A 15871-nucleotide genomic window follows, 5' to 3' on the forward strand; every position below is an offset into this window, starting at 1 on the left:
CTAAAAAATTAGCAATAATCCAGACAGCCAATCATTATTCATGTTTCCCCAAGTGCCTTTTCCTTTTTAAAAAATTTATTTGTACTGGATGCAAGTAAGTTCCATACACTGTGGTCAGTTAATGTCTATTAATTCTCTTTTTTCTTAAAATTTGTTATTTTTGTTGAAGAAGTTAAGTCATTTGTCCTATAGACTCCCACAGTCTGGGTTTTGCTATTCCATGTCCCTGTGTTTGCTATAAACTGGTGGTTAGATTTAGTCTTGATTCATTACAGATTTGACTTTGGGGATGGGGTAGGGTAAGACTACTTTTTAGGAGTTGAGTGTTTATTTACATACCAGATATATTTATATGTTATATTTATACCTTGAGAAATGTGCCACAGTAACACCATTAATGGACCTTTACCTTTAGTTACAATCAATATTGAGTTCTAATTTTTTAAGGGACCAAGGGTAATCTTTAAAAAAAAAAATCAATCCACTTACCAGAGCATTTCTGGAGTAATTTTTTAAGCTGATAGTAATTAAAGTGACTTTGAAAGGCAGCTGCTATGTTTTGTAATAATGCACGAATTTTGATTCAGAAACTGACAAGGGCAGTGTATGCAGAGTCTCATGGTGGAGTCATTTTATTTGTTTTGTTGTATGGTTACATGAGGTTGAAACAATGTATAATTGAAAAATTATGCTCTACACTGGGATTTGACACAACATTGTAAAATGATTATAAATCAGTAAAAAATGTTAAAAAAAAAAAAAAAGTGATGGTAGACATTCCTGAAACAAAAGGTGTTCGTAGAGATAGTTCTATCCGCACATCTGAAGTTAACCCAAAGTGTGCTGACCCCTTACTGATAAGATACAGTAAACAAATAATTTAAATGAGACATCTAATATCATATGGTACTATTTGATACTTTGATATCTGCTGGCAGGTTTTTCAAGTATCACAAAGTACAAACAGAACTGTAAACAATTTCCACGATCAAATCTACTCTGTACCTTCTAATTTTAATAAATGTGGCTTTTATAGGGAAGCTTTTCTTTGTCTGGTGTTTATACACCAAACGATATCCGTAGGGTGATTGGATATGCTCGATTACGAGGGATTCGGATCGTGCCAGAATTTGATAGCCCTGGACATACGCAGTCTTGGGGAAAAGGTAAGGAGTATGTTTGATGAGTTATAAAAAGTGAACATTTGAGGTCCTGCATCTCTTAACTTTATGACTTGGTATTTGCTCATTTTGTTCTTACTTGTGGTTTTGCACAGAGGCAGCACTACTGATAGTTGTAATTCAGTAACTATTTTGTGTCTGTTGTGAGCAAGTCACTGTATCCAGGCATTGCCTAAAGTATAAACACAAGGGATAAAGGAAAACAAAAAATGAGTTGAAGTAGAACAGTGATAAATGAATTAAACAGTTTCGTGAATAAGGTGACACTTAAAAGGGATCATTTTTGAGGAATCAAAAAGTATGTTCCTGTTTCAGACAGAAGAACAGGAAAGGCATCTAGTTGGAGTACAGTGCAGCAGAGAGTAGGAGGTACTACAGGGTCATTAAGAACTAGCTCGGGGGCTTGACTGCCTGGGTTTGAATCCTGCTTCTGCGATTTATAAACTGAGTGACCTTGGGCAAGTTATAGAACACCTCATCCTCAGTTTCCCATCTCTAAAAATGGGAATATTAGCAGTAGCTATCATTAACCTTTTTTGAAGATTGAATGTAAAGCACGTAGCACCGCACCTAGCATTTTTAGAGTATACATGGAGAATAGTGGTCAGTCAGTCTGAAAAAAGTTCAGTGTAGAGAAGGTCTTGGTGAGGAATGTGGGCTTCATCACGATACAGGGAAACCAGTGAAAGTTACAGCCAAGAAGAGTGACATGATGGGAGCCACACCACAGGAAAACCTACGTGCAGGAGACAGATTGGAAGGGGAGAGAGACCGAAGGTGCTAGACCGGAATGGTGAAAAAGAAAATGGAGAATAATATTCAGAACTGAGAGACATTCTGGAAATAGAATCCACAGAACCTGGCAACTGACTGACTCCAGGAGGAGAGGGATGAGTTACAGACAAGATGTTGGCAGGCTTTACCAGAACACAAAACTCAGGAGAAACTATCAAAGGAGTTTGCGGAAGAGAGTTTGGTTTTTGTTAGGTCATACTTGAAGTGAAGCTAGGATATCCTACTCTGTTCAGCAGGGAATTTGAAATACAGATTGAAGTGTGAGGAAAGGGACTGGGGTAAGCTGAAGATCTGGGAGTCATTAATATTCGAGATAATACTTGAAACGGATAAAATTTCAGGAAGAGGCTGATAGAAAGGGAAACCGGTACAGGGATAGAACTCAGGAAACAATGCTCCCTTTTCTTATTTGGAAGACGTTACCATAGTAACTGAGTAAATAAACATGCTTCTCTTATTCTGTATAAAATCTCTTAACACTTCAACAAAACATAGTCGTATAATCATGTGCAAAAGCCGTGTCTTTGTGACTGAAGTACTTCTTTAGCAAAGATTCTTCATGTTTTCTTCCAGGTCAGAAAGACCTCCTAACTCCATGTTATCAAGGAAAACAGTCGTCTGGGACTTTTGGACCGATAAACCCTATCCTAAATACAACTTACAGCTTCCTGCATGACCTCTTCAAAGAAATTAGTACTGTATTTCCAGATAAATTCATTCATTTGGGAGGAGATGAAGTACAATTTGATTGCTGGTATGACAGTTCATTAAAACTACCCCCTCCCCCTGCTTCTTTTAAATTGTTGCGTTTGAAGTAGGTGTAGAGGTCTCCATGTGAAAAGGGAAGATTTGGGGTAACACCTCTGTAAGGCTGGCAACCCCATTCCTGAGATGGTGGCTTTCTATAGAATGTACCTATGGGTGATACGGCAAAGTAAAAGCTTCTAGGAAGGAGAACTTAAAATGGAGATTTTAGAAAAGGCCAGCTAGTGCACAAGAACAGCTTCCATGAAAGAGGGTAATCATTAAATGGGGGAGATTTTTCAAATAAAATTCCTCTTTGCAAATAGCCTTAGATGGAGGAGAGAGGTGAGAGGTTAGGGAAAGCCATTTTTATAGGAAATCAGCTTTTGGAAAAAATTATTCACAGTGGAATGCTAAGATAACTCATAATTAAGTTTTTAGGCTTATTTTACTATACAGACTTTAACAGTTTTAAATCTGTACAATGTTAGGGAAAATGTTGCTTTAAAAAGATTGAGCATGTTAAAACTTAATGAAATTCTAATCATTGTTTTTTTAAGGAAGTCCAATCCAGACATCCAGAATTTCATGAAATCTAAAGGTTTTGCCAATTTCGAGCGACTAGAGTCTTTCTATATGGAAAAGTAAGTTACTTGAAAGTCTACTTCTGTTTTTATTTCATTAGTGCCTTTTGTGAAAGTGTGAGCTATTATTTAGTACTACTGTATTTTCTCATTTTCTTTCCACGCCTTTGCCAAAGTGCAGGTGCTGTATATTGTTACATAAAGTATACAGATGAAAAATCGTAAAGGAGAGTCATCCATAACACGGTGACTGACCTTTTTGCAGTAATTGATGAAACACAAGGATAGGTGTTGTAAAAGCTCAGCGCAAAGCCCTGGCTACCCTGCGAAGTCACCATCCAGCCCCCGGAAGTCATCCCCTTTGGTCAACTCCAGGAGCGTTTCTTTTACTTTATACCTGTGCCGTCTGCTGTGGTACCATAGCCACATGTGGCTACACAACTTTTCCATCACTGCAGAAAGCTCTACTGGACAGTGCTGCTCTGTGTAGGGAGCAGTAAACTTTTTCTGTAAAGGGCCAGACAGTAAACACTGTAGACTTCGTGGGGCACATATGGTTGCATGTTCTTATTTTTTAAACAACACTTTACAAATGTAAAAACCATTCTCAGCTCCTAAGCCAGACAAAAACAGGCTTCAGGCAATAGTTTGCCAATCCCTGCACTGAGCAAGCCCAGAGTCTAGCCTCTTCTTGTTAAGCTTTTCGTGTGATATAGTCTAATTTTTTTTTATCCTGTAGAGCACCTGGTATCGTCTGAGGAAATATTTGTCAACACTGTTGGAAGTTACTTAGGTGACATCAGAGACTAGTTTATAGTTTCCTTTATTCTGAGATACCCATGAAATTACCAAAGATTGATGTTTGTATACCTCCCTGTGAGCGTCCACGTCTTCCTGTCTTTGGGGCACGCTTAGCTCATTCATGCGGCAAATGCCTGTTAAACCCCTCTGCTGTGTCAGGCTCTGAGCCACATGCTAGAAGAGGGAACCGTGTGGGCCACCACCCAACTTTTGCTAGTTCTGCTGTAAAGCTGTGCTGTATTGAAAAGCACCTCTCAATGTTGTAGTCCTTGGTATAAAACGTGCACTCTACACTTATTGGTAAGCTTGTGATCTGAAATAACTGTGTAATTTTCTCAATGGTAGGCTTTTGGATATGGTTTCAACCATGGGCAAGAGATCCATAGTCTGGCAAGAGGTTTTTGATAATAAAGATAAGGTAAGTATGAAGACTGCATTTGATTCAGATAGGAGAGACTTAATACTCTAACATTTTGGATGGAAGGAACCCTAATGAAGCTTTCCCCAACATTAAGGGAAAATTAGCTTACCTTTCCATTTAAACTTCTGTTAGGCACAAGCTGTACAAGGAGACCAGGGATGATGGTATTTGTTTCATTTCTTCCATCTGCTTCATTCTCTAGCGCCTCCTCCTCATCTCTCCTGTCTCCCCTCCTCCCCTGCCGTCTCATTGTTTGTTAATCACAAACTGAAGTACTCTGAAGTATGTTCCTTTTTTCAGAAGGGCAGAACAAACAGATTAGAACAAATAAGTCTTTACTGCCATTAAGACAGTTTTAAGTAAAAATTCTGACTGTCAGAAATGCCATTTAAAATAGACAGTTTTAAATTTTCCTTTGGGTCAACTGAGAATTTGCAAGTCCAGCTACTATTGTTACCTTTCTAGAAGGCTGGTGGCATCCTCATTACTCTAAAGTAAAACAGTGTGGTAGAAATGGGACTAATGCCTTAATTCATTACATGTATTTGGTATCATATACAGGCAAAAGTTAAATATCCAACCTTCAGGTTGATGAAACTTCTAATTTTAAGTCCCTACAAGAAATAGCATTTGGCATTAACTCTGAAGGGAAAGAAGAAGAAAAAATTTTTTTTGAAAGATCTTATTTTCTTAGCTACAGTGCTTTGGACTTTTAATTTCATCTACTGTAGTTACTAGACCTAATAATATATATATTGCAATTTGTAACTTTAATAGCTTTCACCAGGCACAGTAGTTCAAGTGTGGAAATCGGACAAGTTTCCTCGTGAACAAAGTAAAGTTACAGAAGCTGGATTCCCTATGATCCTTTCTGCTCCTTGGTACTTAGATGTGATTCGTTACGGACAAGACTGGAGAGGATACTATGAAGTAGAACCTCTGGATTTTCCTGGTAAGTGAAGCAATCATCATTACTTAGTTTTTCCCCCTACCCTCTCACCAGAGAGCCCTTACCTAGAACACCACCTAACTAGCCAGCCTCCCTTTTATATATGACCCTGGATTTTGCTTGTGTATACTTAGACTGACCTCAGTATCGTTTTAAACTTTGTGAAAGAAACCATATTCTTCCCTAAATAAAAATTCCAAAAGTAGACTCCCTTAGATTATATCTCCATTTTCACTTATAAGATGCATTTTAAAGATGCCTGACTCCATCAACCTTGTATCTCTTCTGAGCTGCCTCTCCAGTGTAAGACACCTAAGCGGGAACCGCAGCCCATCAGTGCCTCCTAGGTTCTGAGGTGGTGGCACACTTGGGGGTGGGCATGTCTGAGTGGTGGAGCTCCAGGCTCTCAAAACCCTATCATTATGTCTAAAAAGCATTTTTGGAGAATCAAAAAGTCATAACTACTATAAAACATAGTGTTTGATAGTCTTTTTTTTTTTTTAATACCAAGAGAGAGATAGCTACTGAAGGCAGGAGTGGTCACTAGTAGGCCACCTTGTAGTCTATGGCACACTGTTCACAGGGAATCAGGGGCAAAATCTTTCTGGTGTACAAGTAAGTTTGCATAAAACCAGAGAACAGTGGTATGTTTAATGTCGCCACAGTAGTCGATATATGCTTATGAATACTGTGTGAGTCAAGTCTGAGTCCCTGCTGGATTCTCCTAGCTTACTGTTTTCGTCTATCTCTGACCGTAGGGCATTCAGGGGGAGGGGAGGAGGGAATCACTACCTCTTTTTGTGCCACAACCATGAACATCGCCCAAGGCCCTGCTGACTACAGGAGAGAAATGTCACCCTAGGATGATGACAGAAAAAATCAGTAGTCTCTGTATGTAAACCTTGAGCTGCAACTCCCTAACTCACATCAATTCAATGATTTTAATGTAGGTTCTGAGAAACAGAAAACACTTGTCATTGGCGGAGAAGCTTGTCTATGGGGAGAGTATGTGGATTCTACTAACCTCACTCCGAGACTGTGGTATGGAATTTAAGTGGTAATATTTAAAGAAAGGTGACTGAGCTTTCCTTCTCCATCCAAGCAGGAAAGCATTATTTAAGAAAACATGAATTTAAACTGTACTGGAGGCATGTGGTTTAAATTTTAGGCCCCGGGCAAGTGCTGTTGGTGAGAGGCTCTGGAGTCACCAGGGTGTCAGAGATCTAGCGGACGCCTACAGCAGACTAACAGTTCACCGCTGCAGAATGATCAGGTGAGACAAATGCTTATTTTTCAAGCTTGGATACTATTAAGTACAGGGTGATTTTTTTTAACCATATTTAGTGTTAGCTAGCTTATTGGGGTTTTTTGGCTATAAACAGAAAAGTATACCACCTAAGATGTAGTGATTTAGAAGAAACTGGGAACTTTCTTGGAGGTGAGACAACACTACCTGTAAGGAGAAAATGTTTGGTTTTGGACTTGAAGCTGTTTTATAGATATATTAAAAGAACTCCATCTTTTTTTCACTAATTACTGGTATGGTTTAGTGATTCTCATTTGAGCTACTAGGTTCCTTGAGATGGAGCTGAGGTGTATCAATCTAAAACATCTTTTCTTTGTAATTTATCTGTTCTACAGACGAGGAATAAGTGCACAACCTCTTTTTACTGGATATTGTAACTACGAGGATGGAATGTCACAATGAGCTGAAATGAAGAAAAATAGAAAAAAGCTCGCACTTACCTGTACTACAATCAACTTGAGTTTAAAATCATGTTTTAAAATCGTGTTTTTAAATAAAAGATCTTTTTATTGATTGAATCTCTATCTTACTATACATTTAGAAGACTGTCATCTTTGTGAGAGCAGCTTAAAATCAACCAGCAAAAAACCTTGAATATATTCCAAGCAACTGATAGTAGTAACTTCATAGATACACAGTGCATTCACTAACCTTCACCATCAAAGCATGCTGCTAATTCCATAAAGTATCCTTTTAAATTGTTCTTACTGAAAATGAAGTAGGTGGTTTCTGTCCAAGGACCTTACGCACTTAGGACAAGCCCCTTCTCCGGCCGAGCAGCGTACTTTGGTCTTGAGGATTCATGGCTTGGTAATTAGACAGTTCTAAGGCAAAAGTAGCTGAGCCTGATGTTAGCGTTCGAAGCACAGTTGAATAACCCTAATCAAAATAATGTCAGTCAGTTATGGCAGCGAAGTCAAGCCTCAAGTCTCTCTTCCTGCTTATCTTCTGACCATGATCAGGAAAGGTCAGGATTAACCATATCATTTCTTCTAAATGGCTCATTTAACATTCTTTTCAGGAGAAATTTGATAAGTATTGTGGAGGACAGAAAACCAGTAGTGTGGGTATGCTTCGAAAGTGTTCCCTGGACCCAGCATTTGGTGAGATGACTCTGCTGGCCTGACTCAGGTACCTGTCCTAGAGCAGGAGAGGCTGGTGGGGAGGAGAACACTTGAAAGCTGGCAATGCTAGAAGTAAGAGAAGCACTTGGAATGGGAAAAATAAATGGTCACTTAGGGTGGTGACACATTTTGGTACAGCAGACCTCAACCTTTGAGGAGGACTGAAAAAGACCTCCCACCCCACCCCGTCCACCCTGTGCTGCTGAAATCCCCTGGATTCCCCCAGCAATTTATGTCCAAATTCCCAATAGTTCCCTATGGATGAAACGACATGTCTCTAAAGCAAAGCCTTGATGCTGCTTTTAGGTGTTATCTATGTTTACCAGTTATCTATGTTTACCAGTCATCTATGTTTGCTAAGCATATATATATATCCTTTGTATTAAGAAGAGTATGTACTTTTAGTCACAAAGTACCTACCATAATTTCTGCTAGGGGAACAAATCCAATAACAACTTTGTTGTCCTGACGAGTCTGGATTTCCTGAATGTTCCCTCTTCTTTGTGCCAGATCTGCTAGGACAGGGCTGAGGTAATCTCTAGTCACTGTAACCTCGAGATTCATCAGTGGCTCCAAAATTTGCTTATCAGCTTTCTTCAGAGCCTAAAGAAATTAAAGCATGTTTATCCTACTTCCTCAAATTGCAGATCAAATTTCTGTTAAAAAGGGAAGAGTCAAAAACACTTATATACTATCCATACTCTTAGGCCTAGAGCCTCTACCAAAAAGACATAAGCCAGCTTTAACACTCTAAGAAGAAGGCAATACTTGCTTGTACATTCATGACAATAGTGCATCTGAGCTCTCATAAATGGTATGTTTCAAGGGGATGCTTAGTAAAGTCTGAACACGTAGAGCACCTGTGAACATGTGCCCAGAGATAGAAAGATAAAATGGTTTTCCCCCTCCAAAGACTTATTTTTTGGTTTTGATGCCTATAGTAATAGGCATGCTACAAGTCAGGAGGGAAATAAAAGGGAGAGCTAAACATACACACAGTAAGTTAATGGAAACACAGCCTCTCTTTAAAAGGAACAGATTGGTAAATGCGTTTTGGATAGTGTTTGCAAGTGCTGTGGCTACTGGGAGAAAGCTATCCTACCTCTCCAGCCCACAGAGGTCAAAAGTAACAAAACAATGTCCTGTAAATGTTAAGCCTCTGGCTGGTGGTCAGGTGGGATGTAAACTTAGATTCAGCAAAGGAAACCAGATGAAAGAGCTAGAGCTCTGGGATGTGGCCTCACCTCTGGGTTTGGCTGGTCATCTCTGAACCCCCGGCCACCGCTCTCGCCTCATTACTACTGAGGCCTTAGGTGTGGGTATTTCCACTGCGTTGTCAAGCAGTGGCCCGGGCCGCCAACCCTTCTGTCCAGATACCTCACGTCCTCCTCCTCTACCTCCTATCTTCATAAAGCATGAAAAATGGCCAGATCAGTAACACCAATAGGATATTCTCTATCATAGAAATTTCAAAAAAACAGAACACATAGTAGTAAAAACATAACCTCTCAGTTCTTCATAGCTGAATTAAGCCTTTAAAATCATTATCAACCAAAATGACTCGACTACAGAAAACCTAATATACTAAAACTGAATGAAAATATTACTAAAAAATAATGTGAACAGCAAACAACTAAATATATCCTCTGTATTCCTGCAGTTCTTACTAAAAAGCTTTGTGCCACTTCACATAATGTCTTTTAGAACAAAATAATAGAGTGGGAAAAGGTTAAAAATTAAGAGAAAAAAACGTTACAACTAAGGAAAGGATTGAGTTCTGTGTAACTGAGCAGGATGTGCCGTGCTCATGGACCTGTCCTTAGTCCTCCCTCCTCGTCAGTCTTTTCCTTGGCAACACCGCTCAGTTACAGGGCCTCAGAAAGTTTCTACCCAGCTTCCTCAAACACTTTCAACTTTACCCAGGCCAGAGTTTCTGAGTGCTCCAGCTTTGTAATCCACTGGCCTGTCCTGGGATAGTGTCTGAATATCCTACAGCAACCCCATCTGCCCCAAACTGAACTCCTGCTTTCTTTTCCAAACACCCTGTCTGCTCTTTCCTCTTTCTGTTGATGGCATCACAAGCCTTCAGTTCACCAGGACCTGCACTGTTGACTTCCCTTTTTCTCAAGTAAGCTGAAAGATTTCCATTCCTGTTGCAGGTATCCTAGTACAGACCCAGTCCATTCCCTATCCTAGACTATCCCTTCCCTACTCCAGTCCATCCTGTATTTTAATGATTATACTACTCTTTTCAAAAACTTTAAATTAGTTGCCACTGTTCTCAAAACAAACCTCAAACTCCTAAATGTGGTTTTTAAAGGTTTCTCTAGAGTCTGACTCTATTTTACTTTTCCAACCCTCTTTTTCACTACTCTCCTGCCTTCATCTGGTACTACAGCTAAAGAGACTCTTTTCCCCCTGTCTGGAATGCCCCCCCCTCCACTGTGCCTAATCCTTCAAATCATCACAGCTTAAATATTCCAAGAACCCTGCCCAGATTCCCCACTTTTCAGCTTTTATAGATCTCAGTCTACTCTAATATTTTGGCTATTTGGCTATATTTAATTCCCTTCTAAATCATAAACTCCTTTAGGTCAAGAAAAATGTATGCATCTTATTTGTGTCCCTTTCAGTGCCCAGTGCACGGTAAGCACAACACAGATGACTCAATAAATATATGAAGCATCATTAACTTCTCTTAAGCAGAGGGGCTTCCCCACCAGATGATGTTTAACAAGGGCTAGAGTACCTCCATTAGTAGGATTTTACTTAAAGTAATGACAGCCCCGTAAAGTTAATCGTTGTTCTCTACTATGATCTTAATAAAAAGGCTAACGAAGGCATGTTAGATTTTTGAAGGACTGAGGCTTTGGGTTAATTCAGAAACATTACATCATCTTTCTGGTTATTGTATTTCAATACCAAAACCAATTTCAGGAGAAACTGTAAGAATTACTGGAAGGTAAATGTTAACAATTTTATTATGACTACTGTACAGGTGGTATTTCTAACTATATGCTTAGGCAAACAATAAGTAACTATTTTTGAAAGTATTTTTTTAAATCAAAAATTTTAAGAAGTATGAATTTGAACTCAGATGAAAGAGACATTAAATTAGGGACTGAGGGTATTTAAATCAACTTTATAATTACTTTATAATTACGGATTCAAATAAGACTACAGAAAATCAAGTCTCAAACATGGTTCAGAAATACTAGAAAATGGTTATAAAACCGAGTATTTTAGTGCAAAATCAGTCACCCACAAAACTAGAGTATTCCCACACTGAGGAGAATGCATGGAATCAGCGTTCAGCACACTAAGGTCCTGGGGGTTAATCCAGCTCTGGTAGATGACTAGGGCAACACACTCAAGGACACACCCCCCAAATAATCACACCAAGACCAGATTGCTTGAGGCTTTGAGAAGGGAAGATGCTTATCTGATCTGTTACTCAGCAGGACTTCTCTGATTTCAATGATCCTTGATTAAAGTAATCTTTGAATAAACATGAACTCCAACACTGTAACCAATATTAGATCTTCAATGTCCTTTAGGTTATAGTACATTTGGGGCCAAACTGATGCCAGAAATGTCTTTTACTCAAACCGACCAAGCTTGCCTCTAACGGCTGTGTATCTGGGATGGGGAAAGCAGAGTTGCCACTTAAGAAAACTTGCCTCTTTGCCAGAATCAGAGGATATTTAATAGCTAGCTGTGTTAAATAGTAATTTCTTAGATCCTCTTTTGAATAAAACCTTAGTGATTAAGAAATCAAAGATTCTCTACCGTAAAAACTCTCATTGACTATAAGGCTCAGATTCAAAGACACAAGGTCAGGCACTGCGAGAGCACAGCTGTCGGTGGATCAGTGGATCAGGATCAGACAATACTGTCACCCTTAAGCAACAAAGATTAGGACAATTCTGTACCTTCTGTATGCATCTGGAGACACAGGCAGAAATCATAGCTGCAGAGGTACCGGGATGAATTACCAGTGAATGTAAAGTAATTGCCACGTCTTGAACTGGGGATCCAAGCAATGGTCCTAGGCAAGGAGAAAAAGTTGTACAGTGTCAGGACTCAATATATAGTAAGGAGTAACTGGGAAGTGTAAAGAGATAAAGAACTTCCAGTTTCCAGTTCTGCATGTAAGTAGCTTAGATGTCATCATTCTGTCCTAACGATAAGTAAAAAGCAGAACAGACTGAAACAAATCTTACTGGATCCATAAGACAGGAGAGGACAAAGAGCAAACCACTGCCCCCAAGACAAGAGAAACAGACAGGTGAGTGCGGAGTCACACCTGGACTGTAACTGAAGAATTATTGGAGGCTCAGTGTGGACAAGTAAGAGTTAAAATTTCCAGGGAGACCCAGTCTTGGGGATGGGAGGGGCACAATTTTGTGAAGTTTACCTCTAAGAGTTCAAGCAGGTTTTCACCGTAAATAGCAGAAACTCAAGGGAGGGGGAACTCCATTCAGAAATACTCCAAGGCACTCTGTTGTTAACGAGGCCTGCCCACAGGGGAAACGGAGCCTGACTGACTTGAGGGAAGTACCCAATTCCAGCCTACTCTAGCCATTCTGTCCCACTTATGGGGGGTGGGGGGGGTGTGAAAAAAACTGAGAAACAGTTGCATAGTTCAGAGTCCAAAGGCACGGTCTCACTAAAAGACTGAGATCTAATCCTAGGACTACAGAGTGCTCCCCGACACCTCACCACCAGAAACAGAGGCCTGTTTATAGCAGTTCCTTTTACCCATCCATCATATCTGGCTATCAAAAAAAATTTTAAGGCATATTAAATGGCAAAAAGCACACTTTGAATACACAGAGCAAGCACCAGACCAGACATGGCAGGGATGTTGAATGATCAGACTGGGAATATAAAATGACTATGATTAATATAGGCTGAGGGCTCTGACAGATAAAGCAGACATGCAGGAACAGACGGGCAATGACGGCAAAGAGAGAGATCCTAACCAAGAACCAAGAAGAAATGCTTCAGATCAAAACCACTGTCAACAGGAATGAAGAATGCCATTGACAATGGGCTTCTAAGTAGACTGGACGTGTCTGAGTAAAGAGTCTCTGAGTCAGAGGATATATCAGCAGAAACTTTCAAAACTGAAAAGTAAAGTAAACAAAAACCTGAAAAAAACAGAACAGAATACCCAAGGTCTGTGGGACAACTATAGAGGTGTGACATATGCATGATGCAAAGAGATAGGGAGAAAACACCATGAAAGTTAGAAAAGAAGAATGAAACAATTTGTAATATTAGAAGTGATTAAATCACCGAGTGTGATGCTGATGCTTGCTGTTATCTGAGTACTTTACCTTGGACGCATGCACTGTGAATTCCATTTTCAACAGCCTCTCGTGAGGCCTGTGAAAGGTCTTCACCAACACTTTCTGCAAACTTGATAACTGGCAGAAGAGATGAAGTCTCGGCTGGCTTTGCTTCCAGGTCTACAGTCACAAGATGCCGTCTGTCTCCTAAAGTTCTATCTAAGGTATCTGTAAACAAATTGAATATAGTACCTCAGAGATTTGTTCTGGAAAAGTGTCAAGAAAGTCCAGAAATAAACCCATGCACTTATGGTCAATCTATGACAAAGGAGGTGAGAATATACAATGGAAAAAAGACAGTCTCTTCAATAAGGGTGCCAGGAAAACTGGACAACTACCTGTAAAAGACTGAAATTAAAACATCCTCTAACACCATATACAAAAATAAATGGATTAAAGAATAAACGTAAGGCCAGATACTATAAAACTCTTAGAGGAAAACACAGGCAGAACACTCTTTGACATAAATCAAAGCAGTATTTATTTTCAAACCTCCTGGAGCAATGGAAATAAAAGCAAAAATAAACAAATGAGACCTAATTAAACTTAAGAGCTTTTGCACAGCTAAGGATACCATCAACAAAAAAAGACAACCTACAGAATGGGAGAAAATATTTGCAAATAATGCAACCGACATGGAACTAATTTCCAAAATATACAAACAGCTCATACCGCTTACTTATCAAAAACACAAGCAACCCAATCAAAAAATGGGCAGAAACCTAAACAGACATCTCTCCAAAGAAGACATCCAGATGGCCAACAAGCACATGAAAAGATGTTCAATATCACTAATTGTTAGAAAAATGCAAATCAAAACTACAGTGAGGTTGTTACCTCACGTCACAAACCATTAATGCTGGAGAGGGAGTGAAGAAAAAGGAACCCTCCTACACTGTTAGTGGGAATGTAAACTGGTACAATCACTATGGAGGACAGTATGGAGGTTCATTAAAAAACTAAAACTTACCATATGATCCAGCAATCCCATGCCTGGGCATATGTCCAGAGAAGAATATAATTTGAAGAGACACATACACCCCTATGTTTACAGCAGCACTATTTAAAATAGCCAAGAACTGGAAACAACCTAAATGTCCATCAACAGATGACTGGATAAAGAAGATGTGGTGTGTATATGTATATGCATGTATATGTGTGTGTGTGTATGTGTATATGTATACACATACACACACACACACACACACACACACACACACACACACACACACACACACACACACACAATGGAATACTACTCAGCCATAAAAAAGTTAAAATAATGCCTTTTGCAGCAACATGAACAAACCTGCAGATCGTTATTCTAAGTAAGACAGAAAGAGAAAGAAAAAAACTCTATTATATCACTTATATGTAGAATCTAAAAAAAAAGACACAAATGAACTTACAAAACAGAAACAGACTCACAGACAGAGAACAGACTTATGGCTACCAGGGGGTAAAGGGGGAGGGAAGGGATAAACTGGGAGTTTGATATTTTGTACCTCTTGGGGAGCGATGAAAATGTTAGCTATCTGTTGTTGTTTTTAAATTGAAGTATAGTCAGTTTACAGTGTTGTGTCAATTTCTGGTGTACAGCACATTGCTTCATTTATACATGAATATACATATATTCATTTTCATTCTTTTTCCCATAAGCTACTACAAGATATCAAATATAGTTCCCTGTGCTATACAGTATAAACTTGTTTATCTATTTTATATATACCAGTCAGTATCTGCAAATCTTGAACTCCTAATTTATCCCTTCTCACCCCCTTCCCCCTGGTAACCAGAAGTTTGTTTTCTATGTCTGTGAGTCTCTGAAATGTTAGCTATCTTGATTGTGGCAGTGGTTTCACTAGTTTCTCAAAATTCATCGAACTGTACACCTGAAATATTTGTAGTTTACTGTACAGAAATTATACCACAATAAAGTTGTTTAGAAAAAGAAAAGCATCTGCTTCTGTGTTTACTGTTAAAAACCTGCTCTGAATCCCCTATTAAGATTGCTTCAGTGTTTAGAATGTGTTCAGGCAGATGATCACACAAATTTTGGTATTCAGATTATACTTTTAAACATCTTATATGACTGAAAGTCTTTCAATTACAAAATTTTTATTTAAAACAGAGTACAAAAGTTATCTAATGAAAATTAAAAGGCTTTTAACCCTGCCAACCCACAAACTTAAATTTCATGTATTTCTCCAGCAATATTTTATGCATTTCATGTTTGTGATTTTTTTCCCAAAACACTAGTGATCTTTTTCTGACTGAAAATAGGATCTCTCATTTGCTAACAACCAATAGCTGTCACCAATTTCCAATATTTTACTAAAACAAAACTATGCTGTATTTATGTGAGTGACCATGTAATGCAGTGACTACTAGCCCAAATTCAAAACTAAGAATTATAGCCCAATTTCTCTCCATAATTCCTTTTAAAGCTAAATTTTATGACATACTTCATACTTAAAAATATATGCATAAGCTGAAAACAAAAAACATCCATGAAACCTACTATTACTAAAGAAACAGAATGTTACTAGTAACCTAGAAGCCTTCTGAAGCAATTACTATCATGATGCTGTATTTAATCATTCATGATTTCC

The 15871-nt window shown here is 38.8% G+C and overlaps 2 protein-coding genes across 8 annotated transcripts in view; one reads left to right on the top strand and one right to left on the bottom strand.

Annotated features, from left to right (window-relative positions):
• Positions 1-7299, top strand: part of HEXB (hexosaminidase subunit beta) — a 30353-nt gene extending 23054 nt beyond the window's left edge. The window contains exons 7-14 of the mRNA XM_010974999.3: positions 1037-1166; positions 2550-2730; positions 3281-3364; positions 4451-4523; positions 5304-5478; positions 6426-6516; positions 6644-6748; positions 7117-7299. Of these exons, the coding sequence (XP_010973301.1) occupies positions 1037-1166; positions 2550-2730; positions 3281-3364; positions 4451-4523; positions 5304-5478; positions 6426-6516; positions 6644-6748; positions 7117-7183 (906 nt within the window). The 3' untranslated portion in view covers positions 7184-7299. The remainder of the gene's footprint in view (positions 1-1036; positions 1167-2549; positions 2731-3280; positions 3365-4450; positions 4524-5303; positions 5479-6425; positions 6517-6643; positions 6749-7116) is intronic.
• The window catches only part of GFM2 (GTP dependent ribosome recycling factor mitochondrial 2), a 51610-nt gene that overhangs the window by 1042 nt on the left and 34697 nt on the right, over positions 1-15871 (bottom strand). For 3 of the 7 annotated variants that reach the window (XR_004134960.2, XR_010378669.1, XR_010378668.1), the window contains 5 exons: positions 13248-13427; positions 11838-11953; positions 8326-8508; positions 7433-7660; positions 617-4816 (listed from right to left, as the gene is read on the bottom strand). Coding sequence is in view for 2 of the 7 variants with exons in the window: in XM_031446744.2 (XP_031302604.2) it covers positions 7532-7660; positions 8326-8508; positions 11838-11953; positions 13248-13427 (608 nt within the window). In the remaining 5 variants the exon portion in view is untranslated. Of the gene's footprint in view, positions 1-616; positions 4817-7264; positions 7661-8325; positions 8509-11837; positions 11954-13247; positions 13428-15871 lie in introns of those variants that run through there. The other 4 variants (XR_010378666.1, XR_010378667.1, XM_031446744.2 and 1 more) reach the window with 4 other exon arrangements.

This window comes from Camelus dromedarius, chromosome 3 (assembly GCF_036321535.1).
Source record: "Camelus dromedarius isolate mCamDro1 chromosome 3, mCamDro1.pat, whole genome shotgun sequence".
Classification (NCBI taxonomy): Eukaryota; Metazoa; Chordata; class Mammalia; order Artiodactyla; family Camelidae; genus Camelus; species Camelus dromedarius.